This window comes from Ailuropoda melanoleuca, chromosome 4, assembly GCF_002007445.2.
Source record: "Ailuropoda melanoleuca isolate Jingjing chromosome 4, ASM200744v2, whole genome shotgun sequence".
NCBI classification, from domain to species: domain Eukaryota; kingdom Metazoa; phylum Chordata; class Mammalia; order Carnivora; family Ursidae; genus Ailuropoda; species Ailuropoda melanoleuca.
Genome location: NC_048221.1, coordinates 115,082,613 through 115,107,352, shown reverse-complemented (window position 1 = coordinate 115,107,352; position 24,740 = coordinate 115,082,613). Strand labels below are relative to the sequence as shown.

The window sequence follows — 24,740 nt, the reverse complement described above, 5'->3', positions numbered from 1 at the left end:
TCCTCTCAAAAAAAAAAAAAAAAAAAAAAAGTTCGGGGGCACCTGGGTGGCTCAATCAGTGAAGCAGCCAACTCTCAATCTCAGCTCAGATCTTGGTCTCAGGGTCTTGAGTTCAAGCCCCACATTGGGCTCCACACTGGGTGTGGAGTCTACTTTTTAAAAAAAAAGGCTTTTCCCTCCCCTTGAAGGCTCAGTCACCTGCAGGTATGACCTGCTACATAATTTGCAGAGCCCTATTTTCAAAAATTAAGGATTTCAAGATGGCAGCATGGAGCAGGGAACCAAGTGCAGGCTCTTCTGGAGTGTGGGGTCCCGTTGGACCTTGGGGGTCACACTCACTTGAAGCCTTGCCCATGGCTGAGTGTCGGTGCTTTGTGAGATGTGCTTTTACTATGCATCCCCACTTCATCAAGGGCCTGACGGAGCCCCCTCCCTCCTGGCCCCCTTCCCACCTGGTCATGAAACACGCCCACACCCTTGCTCAGCTGCTTCCATGCCTATCTGCCCAGCTTACCTGCAGGGACTCCTCTCTAGAGAAGGATTCTCATTCTGTTTCTCTACTTAATTTACTCCACTTCTCTCCAGCTGACCTTTTGGTTAACAGATGTCAACCTTCTGGGTAAGATTTGAATATTCTCACCCAGTCACAGGAACCATAAAATGAAAACATGAAAGGATGTCTTCTCCTAGATACCACAGTTAAGATGCAATTCCAGTGTAGGGGTAACCTGGGGAGTGGCTATTGGCTGCGATTTTCTCCCTGGAGAGGAGGGTCTGGGGCAGCCTGGGGACACCCTGACATTTGCAAAATCCCACTTGACAATTGTCCTGTTTTTTTAGCAATATTGTGATCTTTCCTTTTACCTAGATGAGGAAACTGAAGCCCAGAGAAGTTAAGTGACCTCCCAAGGTCACACAGCAAGGAAGCAGCACAGCCAAAACTAGAACCCTGAGTCCTGGAACAGACCATTTTCTCTACACACACTGAGGAGGACCCCAGCCCTCCCAGCTTACCATTCCTTCTGTCCATAATGGGGATTTTATAAAACACAGCTTCAGGCTTTGAAGATGCTTCCTTTCTATTTGTATATAAAAGAATCGACTCTGATTTCTGCTTTCCTCCAAAGATAGTAACTTTCCAGCTAATTTTTATTTCTCATTCTCACTCTTCAGAGACAACCCTGCTGCCCAATTTAGCCTCAGGACTCACATGAATTCCCGGGATCTGAAGACTGCCATCGACAAAATCACCCAGAGAGGAGGGCTTTCAAACGCAGGTATGCAATCCGAATTCAGGTCATTCTATTTTGCTTCCATGGTTCTCCCTCCGTGTAATTGTCTCCTAACATCCTATATAGGCGGAGGGAAAAAAAGAATAATCTATCAAGAAATGACTCATAATATCTGTATTTTTTCTAAAGTATCATCATGAATTTAGGGGCAAGAATCATTATCACACATATTCTGGAGAGTTCCAGCATGCCTGGTTCTTCAGGTTGGCAACTTTCTTTGGGACAAGCAGGACTGCTATTATAACTATTTCCTGATTGGCTGACAGGTCATCACTATTTAACATTAAATGTTATAACCAATTCCACTCAGAAAGCTCCACAGCGCTCCCTGGGGATCTTCTTCCAGTGAGCTCCTGTTATAATGATGACTGTACAGAGAGAGACAGGTTCTTTGTTTCAAGCTGAGTCTCCTGATATGTCTGAGCCTTGGTCAAGGCTAGGAGGTGGAGTGGCAGGTTTACCAGAAGTCCAAGTCTAGCCCTCAGCGGGGCAGGTCCAGAAACCATTTTATCAGTTCATCAGGAGCTAACCGGGCATTGGGAAACAGTTTCACACTAACCAAGTTCAAAAGCTGCCAGTGAGTCTATGCCAATAATACCAGTTCATAAATGGTAGTCTGGCTTTGGGGACACTGGGAGGGCTGTCTACTTCTCAGGGAACCTCTTTGTATCATCAACATCCAAAGAAATGGAGAAGTGAGCCACAGTGGCTTGCCACGGAGCACACACAGAACCGTCTTTGAAGGAACATCTTTGAAGTCACTGTAAATCTGATTATTTCCCTCCCCACCACAGGGTACATCTCTGTAGACCAGTATAGTAGTACCTGGCAAATGAAGAGCCTTTGAAAAATGCTAATCAAACATTGGCCAAGTCACTGTTATCCAGGACCCCAAATCAATACCACCTCATTGCAAACATGATAGAGTTGATTTCTGATTTGTTTCCTATTGAATACTTAGATCAATGACATCCCAGTAATGTGTCATGGAATAAAACTGAAACTTCAGAAGACACCCTATATTTTTGGTGGGATTAGAGTGGTGACTTAATAAAATGATATACCTTTTTCAGGGGATTACATATTCTGTCTTTGTCCTGTACTGATCAGGGTTTGGGTTCAGAGAACAGGATTCATTTCAGCTAGTTTAAGCAGAAAGGGATTTATTCCTAGGTACTAAATGGTTTTGAGAATAATCAAAAGGCAGAAGGAAGGAGCTCGAGGCTGAACTTTGAGAGATGACTTCTGATAGCTTCCTGCAGAACCCAGACCTCCAAGGAGCTGCTGTCTCTTCCAGGATTAGGAAATCACATTCTCAATTCTGCCAGCACAGCCTCTTCGGAAATCTAACTCAGCCAGGAAGCCACCACAATCAAGAAACTTCTGCTATAGCAGTCAGCCCCTGAACCAGGCCTTGCCTGCTCCATTCACACTCATTGGATGAGGCCAAGGATATTCTCTGTTTACAGGCATCTAATATGCAGCCAGAGGGGACTGCTGGGTGTCTTGGGCCTTCAGGGACATTATCCGTTGACTGTGAAGGCAGTTCTCAGCAGCTGTCTCCCCTTAGCAGCTGTGCTCTCTACAGCCAGATCATATGGGGTCTTCAAGACATTTCTCCAGCTCCAACACATGTAAATATTTGATCCTTTCATTTAACAGGTAAGATCACACTAGTCAGTGGAGCCAGGATCGTGGCCAAAACCAGAAAGCATTGAGTGTAATGACATTGATCCTAAAGTCTTAAGACTTTAGACTGATTTTATTTAGATTGAGGACCCCTTTGAGAATCTCCTGAAAGCTACCCTTCTACCTAAATACCTACATACACAAAATATTGTGTATAATTTCAGGGGATTCGTGGATACACCGCCTCCCCACCCCGATGCCCCACAAGGGTCCACAGAGCCCGGGTTAAGAGACCTGCCTTATTATAGGCAATTATGCTAACTCTACAGTGACCTGGTCATCCCAATTTACCCAGGAGCATATGGGGTTTCAGTACTTAAACTGGTGTAGAGGCCCAGGAAACTGGAACAGTTGGTTACCTTCCTTGACTGAAAAATTCCTGAGGTCCTAGACGATGTGAAACAAGTGCTTTGGAAAGTCACGTTGAGCGGCTGTTACACCTCCCAACTGTGGCTTTCAGCTGAAATGGAAATCTGGAGTGACCTGCCTGGGTCCACACAGCCAGGGCTGGAGCATAGTCCCTCAGTTCTCAGTGAGTACTGTGCTTCCCTGGCCAGCCGGACCCGTGCCCCTCACGTGGTGACAGAAGACACCACTGCCCCTGGAATACAGCCTTCCACACCCCGCAGGTCCTGGAGCACCCAGCTGGCCAACTTCCAGCTGCAGGAGGCCAAGAAGCTCCTGTCCCTCCAGGCCAACCCTTCCTACCCCACGCTCCCATAAAGAACTTTGTGCACTTCCAGCATCCAGGCAAAGAAGGGACCCTCTTATTGCCATGGAAGTCTTTCTCATCTGTGTGCTGGTCCCTAAGACCTTTTTATTTAATAATAGAGAATTAGAAGTGAAAGGCTTGAAGTGAAAATACGGTAGGGAAACCGATAGTGGTGTTGGTTATACAACATTTTGAATGTGCATAAGACTATTGAACTATACACCTCAAAATAGTTAATGTGGTTATATAAAAAAAAAAGGAAAAAGAGAAACAAACACACAAAGGGAGGGCACAGAGGGTTTTTCTGGCCCTCTGGAAGCTACTGGGATCTTGCCTGTATTTCCTACCCATGTGATCACAGTCACTCCAAGTATGGGTTCTCTGTTTCTTCCAGGTCGGGCCATCTCCTACGTGACCAAGAACTTCTTTTCCAAAGCGAATGGGAACAGAGGCGGTGCTCCCAACGTGGCCGTGGTGATTGTGGATGGCTGGCCCACGGACAAGGTGGAGGAGGCTTCGAGGTTGGCAAGAGAGTCAGGAATCAACATTTTCTTCATCACCGTCGAAGGTGCCACTGAAAATGAGAAACAGTACGTGACAGAGCCCAACTTCTCGAATAAGGTATGGAACTGCCCCAGGGACCCACCCGGCGTCAGCATCCGCGGCACTCTGCACAGCTGTGACGGCCATTGAGACTGTTCTCATGCCTTCAAACTGGCATAGAGCTTACTTCTAGGCAGGGAAGCCTCCAGTGAGGGGCTAGTAAGTCTGGAACCTGGATTTACCCTCTCAGAGCAAGACCCCACACTGACCTGATGAACTGAGACCAGCAACAGCACCTCGGGAGAGCAGTGTCCCTGAGGTCCCAGATAGAGGCTCCCCAGGCTCCACCTACAGCCCCAGGCGACCTCCACCAGGCAGCCCAGCAGGGCTTCACATGAGCATGCACACAGGCACACATATACTTGCTTTCCCACGTGTGCATGCACACACACACACACACTCACACGCTGCAAATTAAACAACCTGATAAACAAGAAAAGGCTTTGGATCAGGTCAGGGGATAGTTTTCAAGCCCTGCTCCTGGGTTCTGTAGAGAGGGCTAGCAGCAGATAGGGACAGGACAGATGGGGACCCAGGCCCCTGTACCCACCCTAGCAGAGCTGCTCACCTTTTGTATGTGTTACACGGTGGGACTCCACATAAACCTGCCTCCCAAGAAAAGGCCCCAGCTTGGAAAAGAAAGGAAGGGAGGGAGGAAGAGAAGAAAGGGAATGCTTGTCCTGACTTGTCCTTGAGGCCCTTCCAGCTTTAACAGTCTGTGTTTCCAGATCTGATAGGGCTCAACCTCCAGCACCATACCAAGCTGCAGACGACTTGATCATCCTTGAAATTCGCATCTCCCTTGACTTCCAGGACACAGTGTGGCTCTCATCTCATTTACTCTCTCCTCTTTCCCATCTTGTACCCTAAAGGTAGACTTCCCCGGACTCAGTTCTTGGCCTCTCCTCCTCTCTCACTGGGCTTTTTTTCCCCTGGAGTCCCTCCCAGGCCACAGCTCCCACCCTCACTCATCACCAGCAGACACCCTCATCCTGTCCCCATCCCTGGTCTCTCCTGAGCTCTGTAGCCATCTGTTCCAGCCTATTGGCTTTTCTCCACACGATGTCCCAAAGAACTAAATCTGACATGTAAAAAGCTAAGTGCATCATCTTTCCCACCAAATTCGTTCCTCCTCTAGACTTCACACGAGGGGCCACACAGCTGTCCCAGAGGTCCAGAGTCATCCCAGGATGCCTTGTCAGCTCCCAATGCCACCTCCCTAGGTCAGGCTAGCACTCTACCTCTGGTCTGTCTCCCTCTTGGGGCTCCCCAGTTCGGTGTAGATGTCATAGTGAAGCCCACTCATGTTTATGATGAGCTCTTCCAGTCCTATGGGGGTCCCTGCTCCAAACCCTTCATTGTCCCCCATTACTCTTGAGGCCTTCTGAGGCATGTCCTGACCCACCTCAGCAGTCCAGCTGCTGTCTCCTGCCCAGCCCAGCATCACCGCCCTCTCCCCCCGTGACCTCAGCCAATGCCTGGTGGGACTCCCTCCACTCTGTCCATTGGCTACAACTCAGCTCAGCCGGGTCACTCATCTCAAACACCACCTAGGCTATGGAAAGATTTTTAAACCCTAAAGGTTTCTGCAAACCAATTAAAAATATTTCCTAGGACATTTTAAAGTCACTTCTTGTTTTAAAATAAATTGTCGATTCTCCAACTTCATGTGTAGTCACGAGGTCTGTAACTCTCCCTGTGACCCCTGGAGAGACAGAGGCAAGGAGAAAACACTTCACTTTAGGAACATTAGCCTAGTCCCTTCCAGGAGCACACAGGCCAGGTTGCTCCATGTTTATTTGCAACTGCCTTAAGTTTTTTCTGGAACAAACTTGGGCACAAGTCAATAAATATTCATTTGTCTGGAGGCAGGATTGTCTGGAGGACAGAGCTTGGATTTTGAAGGCAGAGAGATTTGTGTTCCAGTCTCGGGGACTCAGGGATGTCCCTTCACAGCTGACCCTCAGCTTGTCCCTTCATGAAGGGGCGTTATATCTACCTTGTAGGGTTAGGGTGGGGGGTTATGAGAGGATCTCTCCAAGAACATCTAGTGTGACTCCTGACGTATGGTGGGACCCCTCGTTGCTGGGTGCAGGACTGCTCTGGAAACATTCCTGTAGCTATTTCTCATGCGTCTTGTTTCCCCGATCAGAACAGCTTTCTTTAATCCTCTCATACGTTGGTGCCCACCAGTGCCAATCTTATGGCGGCTGCCAGTACAAATGAACCGAGGGGCCCACAGAGGCATACATATGAAGCTGAAATCAGTGATTCACCTCTCTCTCTAAGGATTTGCTCCACCGATGGCTCTTCCCTAAAGCAGAGACCCCAGCTGAGGGAGCAGGAGTGAGTCCAGGGGTGACCCCAGTGAGCACCTGACCAGGTGGACTGAGGTAGAAAAAGAGCTGTAGGAAGACGAGTGCAGAACGCAAAAGTCTGTCTGCTTCTTTCTTCACTTGCCCTGGCGGTCGGGGTCATGGTGACCGCCTGGAGAACTCGGCCTCCGAGCTGGCGAGTACCCCTCCCCTCTGTCTTCCAGGCTGTGTGCAGAACGAACGGCTTCTACTCGCTCAACGTGCAGAGCTGGTTCAGCCTCCGCAAGACCGTGCAGCCGCTGCTGAAGCGCGTCTGTGACACCGACCGCCTGGCCTGCAGCAAGACCTGCTGGAACTCAGCCGACATCGGCTTCGTCATCGACGGCTCCAGCAGCGTGGGGACCGGCAACTTCCGCACGGTTCTCCAGTTCGTGGCCAACATCAGCAAGGAGTTTGAGATTTCGGAAACAGACACGCGAGTCGGGGCGGTGCAGTACACCTACGAGCAGCGGCTGGAGTTTGGATTTGACGATTACCACACCAAATCCGACATCCTCAACGCCATCAAGAGGGTGGGCTACTGGAGTGGTGGGACCAGCACAGGGGCTGCCATCAACTATGCCCTGGAACAGCTCTTCAAGAAGTCCAAGCCCAACAAGAGGAAGTTAATGATCCTCATCACGGATGGGAGGTCCTATGATGACGTCCGAATACCGGCCATGGTTGCCCATCACAAGGGTAAGCCGGTCTTGCCAAGCATCTCTGGGGCATGGTGGGCCAGCGGGACAGGGAAGGGGCTGTCTTTTTAGGCGCTGGTTTTCTCTACCACTTAATAAAATGCTCAAAACCATGGGGAACATATTAGGGGTGTTGTTAAACACGACCAGCCTCTCTGAGTAGCGAAGAAGGATAAAGGCAGGAAGCCCTAAGGTAGTTTCCACCGTGTCATGGCAAACCCAGAGCTATCGATGCCTGGGGACATCAACCCTCTCCTTGACATCCGACACTCTGAGGCTTTACACACGCAGGGGTAACTCACTAAAAAGGAATTTGACTCATTATTGCTATCTCCACTGAAGACCACCAAATTGTGTTAGAAATTTGAAGAAAACTAGGGTTTTAAAAGAAAAGTACTATTTTTTTGGTAAGCAACTGCTAGCCAGATGTCAGGGGTTTAGAGGAAGCCTCAGAGAAATTTTCTTCCAAAATATTTAAAGAGATATTTCCAAATAAAAATTTGTAACAGAGCAACAGAAAGTTTAAATCCATGAAAAATGAGCAAAATATTTTTGTAAATGTTTAGAAACTCACATTTAATGCCTTTTCCCACAGAATCAATGTTTAATTACCGTTTTCAAAAGTACCATAAAATATCATGAAAATACAAACAACCTGAAGAAAATCCCCAAGGGATAGCAATAATAGTAATGATAATAAAAGTAAACCAAGTTGTCCGTGAACACCAAAGACCCATAGATAAGTGCTAGTGTACAAGACTCACTTGAGGCCAGGGTGGTTCTCTTCTGCACCTGCATTTAATTTGTTAGTTTGCAGGATTTTCAGTATTCTTTAAAGCTGCTTTGAATCCTTCCCTAAACAAGGAGGGATAAAAACAAACAAGCCTTAATGGACCAGCAGCTCTGCCTTCTGCAAACCAAAGCAAGCAGACAGGTTCAAGCAGTGATTTACCCTTGTAGAGCCTGTGGGGTGTACTCACAATGGCAAGATGGTGGATGGCCTGTGCGCCAGCAGTCCCAGCATCCCTTGGGCTCATGTCAGCAGAATGAAGATGGTTGAAGCTCAGCAGCAACCTACTCAAAGTTCCAAAGTGAGTGGGCAGAGCCAGGTGGGCCAGCTTTGGACTACAAGCCCAGGGCTCTCCTGCTGTGTCCAAACATCTGTCTCCAGCTCATGTTCAGCTCCACTCTGACTTGTTTTTCTAAGTGGACTTCCATTGGCCTCACCCAAAGGGTATCCATGTCCTCCTCATCAGGAGAAGTGAAGACTGAGGGAGATGTTCTGGGAAGCTTTAAAGAACTAGGACAAATAGATGCAAATTACATGGAGACAATGAGCATTGTGTCCCTAGGAGTGTCTACAGCAGGGCTGGCTGACCATCCTTCAGAATTGCCAGTAGAAGGTTCTCTATGAGGGTGGACTCGAGGATCTGAAAAGCCAAATTTTGAATACTGTTTATGTTGTCTTTATTGGGGGGCAGCCTTTCAATCTTGGTGCAAAAACGAGGGCTTAGTCAATCTAAGCCACGTTCTGCAGCAAATCTGTTCCCACTGCGGCTTGGCAGCGTGTTTAAGCCCAATGCTGGTGTTCACGGGCAACAATGTAGACAATATGCAGAGAAAAGACACTGGAGAGGTAAGAGAAGGGACTGGTAGCTTAAATGCAGCTTAATGAGCCACAGTTGAAAAGCAGTTTGGGGCCAGTACCATGTGGATGGCTCTCCAAGCAGAACAGGGCACTGGGAAGATGCTGGAGATGGTGACATGGGCTACCATGGGTGGCTGGGCAGGAAGGCCACACCCCAGCTCTTCCCTCTGTTTCACGGCCATATAGCTGACCCCACTCTGCCAGCCTCAAGGTGGCATGGGAACAGGCTTTTGTAAAGTAAGGTCAAGCCCCCGCTGACCAGGTGCCCCCAACCCCAATCAAGAACCATCTACCAGACAGTCTCCCGGTTTCCACACTGAGAACAGACGCCGAGTCTCTGAGTCCGTCCTCCCCTCCCTGGGGCCTCTTGCTCCCCCCTACAGTCCTACACCTTTGATCCCCCAGCACTCTTTCCCATTTGCATCTAGACATGCTCGGATCCCTCCCTAAAAAGCAAACACAAACTCACTGACATCACATCCTGCTTCACTTCCCACCTACCTCCTTGTCTTTACAGCCAAACTTCCAGAAAGGGTTAGCTCTCTGTGCTGTGCCCACATCTTCATTTCTTTTTCAATCGCAACTCACAGCAATTCATTTGGTTTCTTTGAAACCGTTCTCACCAAGCTACCAGTGTCTTGGTTTTTTCTAAATCCAAGGAGCACTTTTTTGTTTTAATCTCATGAGACCTCGCTGCAGCGTTCAACACTGTTGGTCAGTCCCTTACCTTGAAAACCTTTCTTCACGTCAGTGACGGAGCAGATGCTGGGTCACCATCTCTCCGGGTCCTTCTGCAAGGCTTTCTACGCTGGAAAAGGAGATTGCATTTTATGGCTTGTAAAGTCACCTTCAAGCCTAAAGTAATTCGAGTCTACTGTTTTAGTTAAGAAGATCTTGAGCTGACTTTTGATGCATTTAAAACTGAGGGGAGGGGTGCCTGGGTCGTGCCGTCGGTTAAGCATCTGACTCTTGGTCTCAGCTCAGGTGATGATCTCCGGGTCATGAGATGGAGCCCCACACTAGGCTCCGTGCTCAGCGCGGAGTCTGCTTAGAGTTTCTCTCTCCTTCTCCTTCAGCCCCCCCAAAATAAATAAGTCTTTTAAAAAGTAATAATAAAATAAAACTGAGGGGCGTCTGGCGGGCTCAGTCAGTGGAGCATGAGACTCTTAATCTCAGGGTTGGGAGCTTGAGCCCCACATTGGGTGTGGAGAGTCCTTTAAAAAAATAAAATATTTTAAAAATAAAAATATAAAACTCTCTGAGATTTTGTTTGGCTCTACACACAGGGAGAGCAGGCATGTACCATGTGATGTCATCTGCATGGCATCAACTTTCACTTGTCCCCAAATATCATCCCTTCTACTGCCCCTGGACATGAACATCTTAATTTATTTACTCCATTTTGTCTGGGTTTTTTTCCTCCCAAAGATTATAAACTCCTGTGAGATAGCAACCGTATCAGTTTTGTTACTGTCAGTGTAGAGCAGATGTTTATGCTTTGGGGAACATTCTCATTTTGAATTTGTGTGCATTCCAACACAAGCGCCAACAGAGCAGCAGAAAGGCAAGGGTTCATTCGCAGCACCTCTGCGTGGGCACGCTGGCTTCATCTAAACTTTGTCCCCGCAGGAGTGACCACCTACGCGATAGGTGTTGCATGGGCTGCACAGGACGAGCTGGAAGTCATCGCCACTCACCCGGCCAGCGACCACTCCTTCTTTGTAGATGAGTTTGACAACCTGTACAAATTTGTCCCCAAGGTCATCCGGAATATTTGCACAGAGTTCAACTCACAGCCCCGGAACTGAGGTCCGAGCAGGTAAAGCACTAGCCGATGCTGCTTTCCCAACTGGCTCTGGGACAGCCTCCAGCGCTTTATGGGGCAGCAGGGCACACGGGGCTTGGCGCCCGGACGTGCTGTTACTATTCTTTGCCAGCGCAGTTTCGCATACTTCAAAACTTGGAGGGAGAAAGATGATCATAGGTTTACAGAACGAGGCAAAACGAGACATCATTTTGAGGGTGCTGGGGATTTACATTTTGACGATTATTTTCAAAATAAATGTTCAGAATAGAGTGCAGAACTTATGACAGGCTTAACTAGAGTTTTTCTGAGGTTTTTTTTCCCATTTTTTTCCTAATCAGGACTCTGTAACTCTCAACAAATTTCATTTTTATGATGACAATGTAGGAGTTGCTTAATTAAATGTTTCGAGGACAACATTCTGACTGTGTCGTGGAGAGAGTTCACAGGGTTTGTGGCAGGACCACCCTCTGCTCTTCCCGCTCCCCAGAGCACCTGCTATGCACTCAGTCCTGGCCCATAGTAACAACACAACCATGGGGGTGCAGAGAAAACGTGCCAGCAGCAGAGCCATTCCTGATTTACCTCCTTCCTCTCGATTATCTGAATCACTGTGTACCTACATCCCGTAGCTTTAGGAGCAGTTGAGGAGCAGCCCTGGAGGACCAAGGTGATCTGGTCTAGAATCTCTTGGGAGACAATGATGCTGGTTTGCAGGCCCCATTCCCGTAGCTATGGAACCTGGGTGTGAGAGGCTGGAGCCTGGGCAGTGGCATGTTTGAAGAGTCCTCTGGCAATATTGCTGTGCTGCGTGGATGGAGAACCACGGGGCTCCTTCTGAGTGGTCCGTGTGATAGGAGAGCCCCTGTTTATGCCTGCTGTCCTGGGTCCCACCCAGTTTGAGCATTGCACTGCGTTTGTCATTTGTTAACCAGATGTTATCATTAATAGTGCATTAAAATAAGCCAGGAGGGGGTTTAGTTGAGCTCCACTTTCTACTTCCAGCTTCTGCCAAGGATTCATCTATTAGGATATGAAATCTGTGTGTGATGGGGAGTGTTCAAAAGAATCATTAATAAAGATGACTTACTGGACAAATCATGTTTTCTAAAAGTGTGTGTTAAAGGATGCTGCTATGAATGGAGGCAAAAAGATAACACCTGTGCCAATACTTGGGACAAAATACCTACAAAAACAATTGGAAGGTATCATCCATTTAGCAGAATTTGCCTCACACTTACCAAATTTCTCAGGACCTGGAGAGTGTATTATCAACTAAAAATATTGAACCAATTAAAAGCGTCAACAATCTCAAATTCATTAACCATAAATTTTACTTTAAAAGCAACTGCAGGGGCGCCTGGGTGGCACAGCGGTTAAGCGTCTGCCTTCGGCCCAGGGCGTGATCCCGGCATTATGGGATCGAGCCCCACATCAGGCTCTTCCGCTATGAGCCTGCTTCTTCCTCTCCCACTCCCCCTGCTTGTGTTCCCTCTCTCGCTGGCTGTCTCTATCTCTGTCGAATAAATAAAAAAAAATCTTTAAAAAAAAAAATAAATAAAAAAATAAAAGCAACTGCAGATTTGTGCAAAAACCTCAAAATACAAAAACTATTTTCAAAAAAGAAATTCTTCATAAAGATACCAGTGACACACACTATTAGTGAGAGATTCAGCTAAGAAACTAAAGAACTTAAATGAGTACAAGGGGAAATTATTCTGCCTATGTTTTCGAATATACAATCAGTACAAAAGAGTTTTTTTCAATGTCTCTTCAATGTACACATATCAGTTTTTAATTGTTTGAAGGAAAATTTATTTTGGAAAATAGCCTTTGAATGTAATTATCTTATATTCAAAAAGTAAGGGGCCTTAAAACAAAAGCCAATTTGTCATCAATGAGTAGATATTTCCAAAAGTAATATAATCTTAATTACTTCGGTGTCCTCTTTCATTCACAAAATTGTCCCCGTTTGGAAAATAAATTATATGGTCACTCTAGTTATAGGTATCATAGTTTTAAAAATAAATGAAACCTCTCTAAATGGGCCAATTGTCTACCTGTTGTCAGCAAATATTTGAATGTATGTGTGTGGAGGAAAGGAGCATCAGAGGTGAGGCAGTCGAGGCACCCGGAGGCTGTGATGTCGTTGGAATTTCTGTGTGGACATTCAAGTCACCAAAGATGACAATGGGAATAGGAATGGAGAGAGCAGAAGTGAGCCTAGCTTCACCATCTTCAGTGAATGAGAGGTGATCCAGCTGGGAGAAGACAGCAGTGATAAGGATGAAGGGCTGAGGTCAGATCTTCGAGGGAGCTGGGGACTGTGCAGAAGGAAGGAGGGAGATTAGAAAGGCAAAGGGGGCAAGGAGCAGGCCTTTCCCATCCTAGGCCTGAAAATTAAGGGCTGAAAATCAACAGCCTCCCCTTGGAGGTTGCAGATGAGTGGGGGTGGGGGGGCAAGAAAGGGCTGAAGCTTCTGGGAGCTTGCTGGCTCTGGAGAGGAGTGCCCCACCGTGCAGTGGGAAGGCTGGTGTGGGAGTGGGGCTCAGGTCAGGGTTGCACAGAGCAGTTTGGAGATAAGGGTCCTGGTGGTGATGGGCGACGTGGGAAGCTTGGATATAAACGCCACCTTGCTCAACCCAAACTGCCCAGCACTGCTGGGGCGGAGCCAGAATCTGAACACTAGAAACAACTTTAGAGACAATCCATGTCAAATCATCCAATGGCAAAAAAGGAAAACCAGGCCCGTGGAAGGTCATGCAGATATAAAGGGACAGAATTACAATTCGGATCTCTGTCTCCAGTTGACTCATTTGACTGCCTTCCTGGGGGTCAGAACCCCCACCCCCACCTCCATCCCTGTGTTATATACACACACACCTGGGTCTGTCCTCTGTGGGCTATGGTCCAGCCTTTGCGGAGCTCTCTGGGTCCTGCAGACTCAGAGCCAATCTCCTAAGGCAACTCTAACTTTTATTCATGGTCTCAGCAGAAAAGCTCCTCTGTGCCCTTTCTCCTCCAAGGCAACCAAAACAAGCAGACAGGGAGCATTGGGCCAGCTTCTCTGGGGGCATATGATGTCTGAACGCCACTCAACTTTATTTTCCCACCTCTCAGGAGGTAGAGCCCTTTGAAAAGAAGTTTCTTTGCTAAAAGTTTTGTAACAAGGCTCTGCTAAAAATGTCCAGCCAAATGGACAAGGTTGAGGGTTCAGATATTTTTTATTTCTCCGGGCTCTTTAAACCCTTTTGAACAGGACAAAACCCCATGAAGCAAGTTTTCCAGCAACAGTCTCAAGGGGCTGGCATGGGTTTGTACAGAAGACAATGCTTCTGTGTGCAAGGATTTTCCAGCCTCATGGAGGAGTTTCCGACTAATAATCTTATTTCCCCTTTACAATCCTAAGAAATGTTCTCCCTTTAGATTACCAACACAAAAACGTAGTAAATAGGAAATATGTTTGAAAGCATGAATTCAATTAGTTTGGAAAGAGACATTTATTCAACTAATGCCTTTGAGGAATTTGCGGTCCAGTGGGAAACAACACCAAACAAACAACTAAAGTCATATAATTATGATCATGGGATCAAGTACTAATTGCATGGCTGGTGACTGCAAACAACCTCATGAGAAATAAAGTCATCCTAGTGCCTGACAGTGAGTGAGTGTGTGCTGCACACGGGGCACTATTCTGAGGGCTTCTCCTGTATGAACTCACTTATCTTATCCCTCTGACTTGCTGAGAGAGGTACTATTGTTCTCATTTTACAGATCATGCAACCAAGGCATGGAGGTGTCCAGTAACTTGCCCAAGGTCACAGAGCTGGTAGAGGCAGATCTGGGAATTAAACCCAGACAACCTGACTCCAGGGTCTATATACTTAACCACTTTGCCTCTTGTTAATGGTGGCTGCACAGAAGGCTCTCTAGTAAGCTTGACAATTTAAAGTATATGTATAATTCTGCAAAGTGTACTCTCAGGATCTATTAAATGTACAAAGTGAAGAGTCTGTTAAACGTCTAAGGCACACTGCACTTCCCCCATCACTCCCCGCGATTCTCTGGACAGCCATCTTGCCCTCACTTTTTTTTTAAAGACTTTATTTATTTTAGAGAGTGAGTGAGAGAGCACGAGCTGGGGGGAGAGGTAGAGAGAGAGGAAGAAGCAGACTCCCTGCTGAGAACTTTAAATCTAAGTCACCCAACAGTGCCAACCCCTAATACAATGGCACTGGCAGAATGGAAGGCAGAGATATTTCGGGAAGAAACAGGGTATGATGGCAAGAGACAAAAAGGATCTAATTCCATCCACGCTGCACCCCTCTTTAGCATGCCCTTTCTGAGGTTCACTACAATATGTTATGAGCACTCTTTTTCTAGGACCAGAATCCTCTGGGTATCTACCCACAGGGTAACTCTGTTCGTCACCTTCTGCTCTCACTTCTGCAGAAGTTTACCTTCCTGAGTCTCTTTCAACAAACATGTTTTCTTTCAACAAACACCTATTATGTGCCAGGCATGGTAAGAGGCACTGGGGTACAGAGAGGGATAAGACCTGGTCCCTGTCCAAAGAGCTTAGAGGCTAGCATGGGAGACACACAGATAAGCAGCTAACATCTGACTGATAGGAGAGGTGACAGGCACACTTGGCAGGGGGGAGGGGGTTCTGAGTTGGGTATGTCTGTTTCAGCCAGACAGAGAAAGATGGAGATGTCCCAGCAGAGGGAATGACAGGAGCAAAGGTGAGGAGGCATGACACAGTGACAGCATGAAATGTGAGGTGTCAGGAAACGAAGCTGGGGAGAGAGGGAGGGGCCAGGCCATGGGAGGCTACATTGGTTCAAGCCCTCTCCCTAGCAAGTAACAGAAACTCCATTCACAGCAGCTCAAGCAAAGGGGGAGATTTTGGAAGGAAACGAGTAACTCACGAACCCCAGGGTCAGGGAGACAGCAGAGCCTCAGAAAGGGGAGGAGGGACAGGAACAGGACAGAAGAACCAGGCAGCCCTCTCATTCTACCCTCTCCAGAACGACCTTCAACTGGAAAGTGTCAAACAACCCTGCAGAGAGCAGAGTAAAACTTCTGCCCATTAAGGACTGAACCCCTGCAGCAGCCTCCTGTGGGCCGCAGGGCCACCCAGGCAACCACACTGCTGTGGCTGGCAGGGGACAAGCACTCACATTGTTCTATCTGACCACCTTGCCGTTAATAACCTCTCAAAGTTCCTTGAATCCTCCAGTTGTCTTGAATGCTAGTGACTGCATGCACACAAGTTCCTGTGTGGGGAGAACCAGCTTCAGGCTGAATAAAAGTCTTCCAGCGCTGCTGCTGGGATCCACTTCTGTTTTTAGTACAAAGGCCTGACTGAGGGGAAATTTACTATTTAAATAACCATCCACATAAAAAACAAATAAGCTTGAAAGACCACAATGCATGCATGCCTGCCTGCCTGCCTTCCTCTTTCTTTCCTTCCTTTCCTCCCTCCCTCCCCCCTTTCATTCTCTTTTCTTTTTTTCTTTCTCTTTTTCTTTCTCTTTCTTTCTTTCTTTCTTTCTTTCTTTCTTTCTTTCTTTCTTTCTTTCTTTCTTTCTTTCTCCTTCCTTCCTCCCTCTTTCTTTCCTTTTCTTTCTTTCTCTCTTTTCTTCTTTCTTTCTTTTCCTTCCTTCCTTCCTTTTCTTTCTCTTTTTCTTTCTTTCTTTCTTTCTTTCTTTCTTTCTTTCTTTCTTTCTTTCTTTCTTCTTTCTTTCTCTCTCTCTCTCTCTCTTTTCTTTCTTTCTTTCTTGTCCTATAATTGAAAAATACTGAGCTTAGCTTTATCCCTGCCGTCACTCTTACACAAACTGGGCCCACAGGCACTAAGCTGCCCAAGTAAGCAAATGCTATACTCAGCTTGGCAGCTGAGACTTTCTTATGAAAAGTACAATTCCAGCTGAATAGCTTCCTTCTGTGACTCCTCTAGTTTCACACTTGGTTGAGGTGAGCAGGGTGTATTCAGGTTAATGGCAAATTTGAATCTGGGTTTTCAACAAAGAGCCTTTACATGACTGTCCAGGGCACAGAAATGGGGAAAGGTCTGGAAGCCATGGAAACTGTGCGAACACCAAAACAAGACCCAAAATCAATTTAATTGTTAGTCTGACATCCCCAAGACATCCGTAAACCCGTATCCTGATATTACGATATCGATTTTTTCAATTAACCTAATACTCTACAAGTTCTCCTTGAAATCCCGGTGAAAGGGAGTTTCTTTCCAACCTCAAAAGGGGGGTTGTGTGGCATTTTAAAGCCAAAGAGGGAAAGGGGACAAGTCGAAGGCTACAAACCACTGTGGTAATGACTGTCTAAGATACACACCAAGCAAAATAAATGAGCAGACAGAAATTTCTAAAGGGCAAAGTGGCAGTGCAATTTGGTTTTCTCCTAAGAGAATACCCTCATTGAACCAGGAGACAACCATCGTGTGGAAACCATGGGGAACCTTTCCAGCTCCTCTGACCTAAATGCAAGGCCTGGAACACCCACAGGCCTGTTTCCCTCTGCAAAGAGGTGGCATTCTCCCGAAGTGAAAAATCAACCTTTTCATCTGGGAGTTGTTCTGATCCTGGACACAAAATGTCGGTGGAGCCATGGCAGCCTCAGGGGGAAGGGAGGGATGCCCACATGGGCAGCGGCCAAGAGGGTCCTGGCTGGACCACAGGCATGTTCATTGAGCAGTTCTGAGGCATACCTCAAGACCCCAAACACGTTTGGTCCTGCAGTATGCCAGTGAGGCTAAGCCAATAGCACTGAGTAATTAGTTACAGTTCATATGATTGCCTTCCTTTCCACAGGCTGAGGCGGCCTAGGGAAATCCTGGCAACAAGAGTAAAGCCAATCACAGACATCAGTGACAAAGTGCCAACGTGGCACCAAGTGTGCTAATGGGTTTATATTCACCATGTCATGCCACAGGATTTATTTTCCACCTGGCCCCTCCTTGGGGTTTAACCACAGCTCATGAAGAGAATCCACTGCCCTCTGGAATTGGTGTCCTGCCTCCCATGTTGCCTGCCATCTAGCTCCTTTCATTTTGATGTCCTGTGGGACACGAGGGCCTATGTGTCAGCTGTCCTAATCCAATAGGGTCTGTTGTGTCCATACCTGTCAAACCTATTACCGGGTAGCAAGCCCACCCAGCCACGGCAGTAATTCCTATTACGTGGGGACTACTAGCCACTTAGCTGCTGTGTTTTCCAGATGCCCTCCAAAGCCCTTCCTACCACAACATCACTCCCAGGAGGTTTCTGGTCACCCCTGATCCTGCACACCCACAACAATGTCAAGGCCTACCCCAGCCACCTGTCCCAGCTACAAATGATCTGCCAGTTTGAGGAACTCTTTCTTACTAAAGAGTAAAGGGCAGAACAAAGAATTCTCTCTTCAGATCTATGAATGTTTGCAATCACACTGCCTTCACCACACTGGATTGGCACCCTGAAAGCCTGGGCTAAGAGGGTGCATAGGTTTTGCACCAGTAGTAATGACTGCCTTAAAGAAATATATGAAGAGAGACTCTGGGGCCACAGGCCCTTAAATAGAGAGACACTAAAATCAGTGACATGGACCACGACATAGGGATGGGGCAGGGTCAGCTCTCCCAGTTGGGATCTACTCATCTCTATAGTTTGAAGAGCAAAGCTGCATCCTGAAAAGCACACCTAGAGAATTCAAAGAGAGCTTTCTTAGCTTTTCCTCCTAAATATGGCATTGCCTATAAATTCTTTAAAATAAATCTCTTCATTTTCTGGGAAAAATTAGGAATGGAGAAAATTAGTTTTTAGTTTGACTCCTTTTCTAAGGAGGTTTCTAAATAAATCACCTGGAAAGATTCAGGTTATGAATGTTTTTAATCCAAGAGGTCTTTGTAATGTGTTGCCTTTGGTTCCCAGGCCCAGAATTCTCCACGGAGAAGTTTCCCGCAGCAGGCTAGGCACTGTTAGCAGCTGCCCTAGGTTTGCTGGGATGGAGATGAGGAGAAAGAGAGCTGAGAAGCTGGCCTTCCTGAGGGGTTTCTATATGCCTGGCACTATCTTTAAGGGACTTAACTGGGATAATAGATGGGAGGCACCATTTTCTTTAGAGGGGAAAGTAAAGACTCAGAGACTCCCTTGTCCCAGGGTCACATAGCAGATAAATGGCAAGTTTAAACCCAAGTCTGTCTCAGGAAAAAAAAAAATCACTTAAGTAAATACAACATAGGGGCGCCTGGGTGGCTCAGCGGTTAAGTGTCTGCCTTCGGCTCAGGGTGTGATCCCGGCGTTGCGGGATCGAGCCCCACGTCAGGCTCCTCCGCTATGAGCCTGCTTCTTCCTCTCCCACTCCCCCTGCTTGTGTTCCCTCTCTCGCTGGCTATCTCTGTAGAATAAATAAAATCTTTAAAAAAAAAAAAAAAGTAAATACAACATAATTTAAGCAAAGGTAAAAAAATAATGCACCAATATTTTGGGAAAAACAACAATTATTAAGGTTTGCTACCTGTAGAAGGAAACAGAAAGCCAATAAGCTAAAAAGCCATGGAACGAAATAAAGTGAAGCTGTGAAGAAAGCTCAAATTTATAAATTCTGAATAAGAATGAGGATGAAAGAAGGATGTCTAAAATGTGAAGTCAGAAATATAGAATTATTTAAAGAAATACTGTTTTCAAGCTTGCAAGTATATATAGAAACTTCTCAAAGCACAGGTAAGAACAAGTTTCTGGAATGAAAGAAAAAATCCTGTATTTTCCCCTCACTGAAGAACACAGATCTTACTTAATTTTGGAAGCAGATCACCACCTGCAAAGAGGATGGTAGTGGGTATTTCTCATTACCCAGAGACTTCTTTTGTCATTTTACCTGGGTGTGAGAAGGCATTGCAAGTCCCCTCCTCCATCTATGTGGACAGGAGCTTGTCTGCAGAACCTACCAGAATAGACTTCATTTTATTCATCTTCTAAAATATACAGCTTATGTTTTCATTGACTTTCTTGTTTGTTTTCCTGTTTTCTGCTTTTATCTTTTTCATTCCCTTTGTTCAGCTGACTTTGGATTTTTCTCTTATCTAGTTCTGTAATGTGAAAGCTGAAGTCATTGAATTGAAAGCTTTCTTCTTTTCTCATATAGTTTAGTGCTATAAATTTCCCTCTTAGTACTCTTTAGTCACCTCCCACAAATTTTGGTATGTTGTGTTTTTGTTTTCATCCAGCTCAAAATATTTTTTCCCAATATTTTTAATAGACTTTACTTTTTAGAGCAGTTTTAGGCTCACAATAAAATTGACCAGAAAGTACAGAAATTTCTTATATACTCCCTGTCCAGCCCACCCCCCACACACATATACACAGCCTCCCCCACTATCAAGATCTCCTAGCCAGATGGTACATATAATAGATAAGCCTACATTGACACATCATTATTACCCAAAGCTCTCAGTTTACATTAGAGTTCACTCTTGGTGTTATACATTCTATGGGTTTGCACAAATGTATAATGACAGGTATCCACCATTATAGTATTATACAAATAGTTTCAGTGTCCTAAAAATTCTCTGAGGTCTGCCCATTCATCCCTCCTCTCCCAAGTCCCTGAAAACCACTGATCTTTTTACTATCTCCAGAGTTTCCAGAATGTCATATAATTGAAATCATACCTTCCACTTGGTAATATGCATTTACATTTCTACCATGTCTTCTCATGGCTTGACAAATTCATTTCTTTTTAGTGCTAAATAATATTCCATTTTCTGGATATACCACCATTTATCTATCCCTTCACCTACCAAAGGACATCTCAGTTGTTTCTAAGTTTTGGCAATTATGAATAAGGCTGCTATATGCATGTTTTTCTGTGGTTATAACCTTTCAACTTAGTTGGGTAAATACCAAGGAGCATTACGCTGGACTGAATGCTAAGAGCAGATCTAGTTTTGTAAGAAACTGCCAAACTGTCTCTCAAAGTAGTGGTACCATTTGCATTCCCACCATCAGTGAATGAGACTTCTTGTTCCACATCCTCACCAGGCAAAATACTTTTTAAATGTTCCTTTGACCCCTTGGTCATTAAGAAGTTGTTATTTAGTTTCCAAATATTTGGGGAATTTCCAGATACCTTTTTTTAATTGGTTTCTAACTTAATTTTACTGTGGTCAGTGAACATACTTTGTATGATTTGGACCCTTTTCAATTTATTGAGACTTGTTTTATGGCTCAGAATATGGTCTATCTTGGTAAATGTTCTTGGCACATGAAAAAGAAAAACTGTTTTCTGCTGTTGTTGGGTAGAATGTTCTATAAATGTCAATTAGGTTGGTAGTGTTAGCCAAGTCTTCCATATCCTGATTGCCTTTCTGTCTACTTCTTCTCTCAGTTATTGAGAGGAGTATTGAAATCTCCAACTATAATTGTAGATTTGTCTATTTCTCCCTTCATTCTATCAGTCTTTGCTCCACTTATTTTGAAGCTCTGTTATTAGGTGCATACACCTTTAGGATTGTTATGTTCTCTTGACAAATTAACCTCTTAATCATTATGAAATAAACCTTTTTAACCCTGTTCTCTGAAATCTATTTTGTCTGATGTTAACATAGTCACTGAGGCTTTCCTTTGGTATGGCATCTTTTTCAGTCCTTTTACTTTTAACCTATTTGAGTCTATGTTTAAAGTGGATTTCTTGTATGCAGCATTTTATGTAGGCAAGGTCTCATTATTTGTATATAATTTGTCAATCTTTCCTTTTAATTATGGTATTACACCATTTACATTTAATGTGATTACATAATTATTTAGTAATCTAGCACCTTGGTATTTGTTTTCTATTTGTCATACTTGTTGTTTGTTCCCCTTTTCCTGTCTTCTTTTGGATTAATTGAATATTTTATTATTATTTATTATTATTATTTTATTTATTATTATTATTCTGTCTCCTTTTTTGGCTTATTAGCTATAGTTTTTTGGGGGGAACCTGAGTGGTGCAATTAAGTGTCCAACTCTTGGTTTCGGCTCAGATCATGATCTCAGGGTGATGAGATCAAGCCCTGTGTCAGGCTCTGCACTCAGCGTGGAGTCTGCTTAAGACTCTCTCTCCATCTCCCTCTGCCCCTCCCCCTCTCTACAGTAAATAAATCTTTGTGTATATATATATAATATATATATTATATATATAAGCTATAATTTAAGTGGTTGCTTTAGATTCAATGGTATACATCTATAATTTATATTATACTGTTTCACAAATAGTTTAAGAATCTTGCAACACTAATTCTATGGATTATGTTAATTCTGGGTAATTTTCAATTTATTGTATTTTCTCATTATTTGGGGATGTTTTCTCCTGCTTCTTTGCATACCAAGTAATTGGACTCCAAACAGTATGAATTTTACCTTTTTGGGAACTATATATTCTTGTATGTGTGTGTGTGTGTGTGTGTGTGTTTGAGTTTTTCATGTCTTACTTTTAAACTTTAAGACAGAGCCAAAGCAACCTGAATTTTTACACAGTGATGAGGCAATAATACCTTTCGGAGTCCTCTACCTAATGCCTCAAACTTTATAGTATATTCCACTGTGCCTGGTGGAAACATGAACTATTCCCAACCCTGTGTAACATCAGAGGATTGTTCTGCCCATCTATTAGGTAACTCTTTCCTCAGCCTGATAGATTCCTCATATGCTTATACTTATCAATACTTAGCTGAAGACTTGGGGAAGACCCCGTTCAGATCTCCAGAGCTTTCCTGTAGTATCTGTCCTGCAAACTCTAGCTATCTTGGACTCACCAAACTCCCAACTCTGTCTCTTCAATTCACAGAGACCTCTAGGCTCTACTGGGTTGCCCCTCAAGTCATGGACACTCCCTAGGCAGTAAGCAAGGGCCACAATTTGTTTTCCTCTCCCTCAGAAATTATTGCCTTGTGCTGGCTGTTGTCCAACATCTGAAAACTACTGTGTTTCCACCCCCCCACCCCACCCCCCCGTTGTTTAAAGGAGGAAGTTAAATCTGGTCTGTTACTTCACTTGGCCATAAGCATAATTTGGTCTTTTCACTTTAAAGAGCAAAGGAGGCCTACACTTTTTGTATAGGAAGGTTGAAATTTAGGGGTTTCTTTTGGTACTGGTTGGGCCAAAGAATTTATGCCTAAGGATGTTTATTTTTTATGACATTTCTTAAGGTCTTTATTTAGCATCTTTAGAAAAATAAACCAACTTCTTCTAAGGTATAAAAGATAACACTCTTGGGGTAAAAAGAATGCAAGAAGAGTCATGCATCAACTGTAGAAAACTTAACTCTAGGGACAAACCCAAGGCTATATCTAAGACAACAGGGTTCTCAGGATTTGTGTGAAAGGAAGCCTACTTAGGAGGGTTTGTTTGATCACTCTTCAGAGAGTCAGTGAATTCAAAACAGGGAATGAACAAACAAGACTAGAATGATTGGGATATCATATAGAAAAAGTGAATGTCTCATTTGAAGGTGATTTGAGACACTGTTTGCAAGAGTTGGGATACCAGGACTCAGTGTCTACAAATCACATATATTACCTTTTATAATCAGGGTGAGAGAGAAGAAATGAGGGAAAATGCAAAATAGAAATGAGTGATTAAAGAGATTCCTGTCTAATGGGGGCATTTGTAAAAGAGAACATTTGTTGTTTAACCCAAAAGCCATTTGAAATTGACTTCTCACTGCCATCTCCTACTATAGAAGCTGAAAAGTGAGATACTCACTTTCGCAACATCCATTAAATGTAGGGAGGCAATGTTGCGGCCAGTTAGGTACGTGGAGAAATCTGTTGGAGGGCCACTGGGCAGATTTCCTTTGCTGCCAAAAGAAGAAAAGTCCTAATTAGTACTACCCTTCCCATTTTCCACCTTCTTCTTTGCCTTGAACTTGGATAACATGACTGGTATTGTGGCAGCCATCTTGAAACCAAAAAATAGATGAAAATCCAATCCTCTAAGAAGGGCAGAAGAGGAATGAAAAGAACCTGGGTTCTTCTTGACATTTTGAACAGTTGGACCAATGCCAACAACTCCCTTACACTGAACTTCCATTTTTTAGGTCATTATTTGTTCAGCTTTCTCAAACTTAAAAGCTAATTCCATTCCTTGCTGATACAGAAGCAAAAGGTAAATTGGCAGGGCTGCACTTTGTTTGTCTGCACATTGCAGACAAGTTAGTCCAGTCATAATGACCAAACACACTGGGAATAAGAGAGGCAAGGTGGCTAATATCCATGACCCATTCCTAATGATTCTTTGACATTTGTTTTACATGCTTGTACCTAGAAAGATTGTTTAAATTGGTGGAAACTGTCTACTGAGTATAGTATCGGGAACCAAACTACTCCTCCAAGTGACACACAAAAAAGGGAAGTCTGGGTAAAACAACAAGACTTGAGAAGAGGGGGGAAAAAAGAATTGGTGTCCTGTTTTTCCAGGTAAGGGAAGGGAAACAGAGAAGCCAAGTAACAAACCTCCTCAGTTACTGATGCAGAAATCTTCAGACGGGATTCTGAGCAAATTCTTGATCCACCTTAATTTTCTCCTCCTCATCCTTCAACTTGTCATGAGGAATTAAATGTGAAAAATGAGTACTTCTTTTCCTGAACTCCTTGAAAATGAAGAAACACACACAGATAATCCTTGGATAATACAGATAAAAACCATAATACCACACACAGAACAAATTATAAGAAACATAAAAACACAGACCTATAGAAAATAAATGTGAAAACTCAAAAGAAAGGAAATATTTCCTACAAAATATAAATTATCAGAATTAATCCAAGAAGTGAATATTTTGAACCAAAGATATTAGAAAAAAGAAATTAACAATCCTATCTCTAAAAAAGGCGGCCTTGGGAACAAAGGATTTCTCAGCCAAGTTTCCTCTAATCTTTAATATATAATTTCAACGATCTC

At 44.6% G+C, this 24,740-nt stretch overlaps 1 protein-coding gene and 1 long non-coding RNA gene across 4 annotated transcripts in view; one reads left to right on the top strand and one right to left on the bottom strand.

The window, feature by feature from the left end:
- The window catches only part of VIT (vitrin), a 99,274-nt gene extending 88,466 nt beyond the window's left edge, over nucleotides 1-10,808 (top strand). Inside the window, exons 12-15 of the mRNA XM_019794762.2 lie at nucleotides 1,174-1,277; nucleotides 4,088-4,314; nucleotides 6,836-7,349; nucleotides 10,626-10,808. Coding sequence (XP_019650321.1) covers nucleotides 1,174-1,277; nucleotides 4,088-4,314; nucleotides 6,836-7,349; nucleotides 10,626-10,804 — 1,024 coding nt within the window. The 3' untranslated portion in view covers nucleotides 10,805-10,808. The remainder of the gene's footprint in view (nucleotides 1-1,173; nucleotides 1,278-4,087; nucleotides 4,315-6,835; nucleotides 7,350-10,625) is intronic.
- On the bottom strand, nucleotides 5-24,273 carry LOC105235647. 3 transcript variants are annotated; one of them, XR_004625036.1, is made up of 6 exons: nucleotides 10,694-10,808; nucleotides 9,724-9,804; nucleotides 8,329-8,648; nucleotides 8,113-8,203; nucleotides 4,041-4,267; nucleotides 5-1,350 (listed from the first exon to the last, which is right to left on the bottom strand). It is a non-coding gene; the product is annotated as an uncharacterized LOC105235647 (long non-coding RNA). The 3 variants fall into 3 exon arrangements; XR_004625035.1 differs by lacking the exon at nucleotides 10,694-10,808 and adding an exon at nucleotides 23,544-24,273 and having other exon boundaries at nucleotides 6-1,350; XR_854001.3 differs by lacking the exon at nucleotides 10,694-10,808 and having other exon boundaries at nucleotides 6-1,350; nucleotides 9,724-9,989.
- Nucleotides 24,274-24,740: the final 467 nt, after the last annotated feature.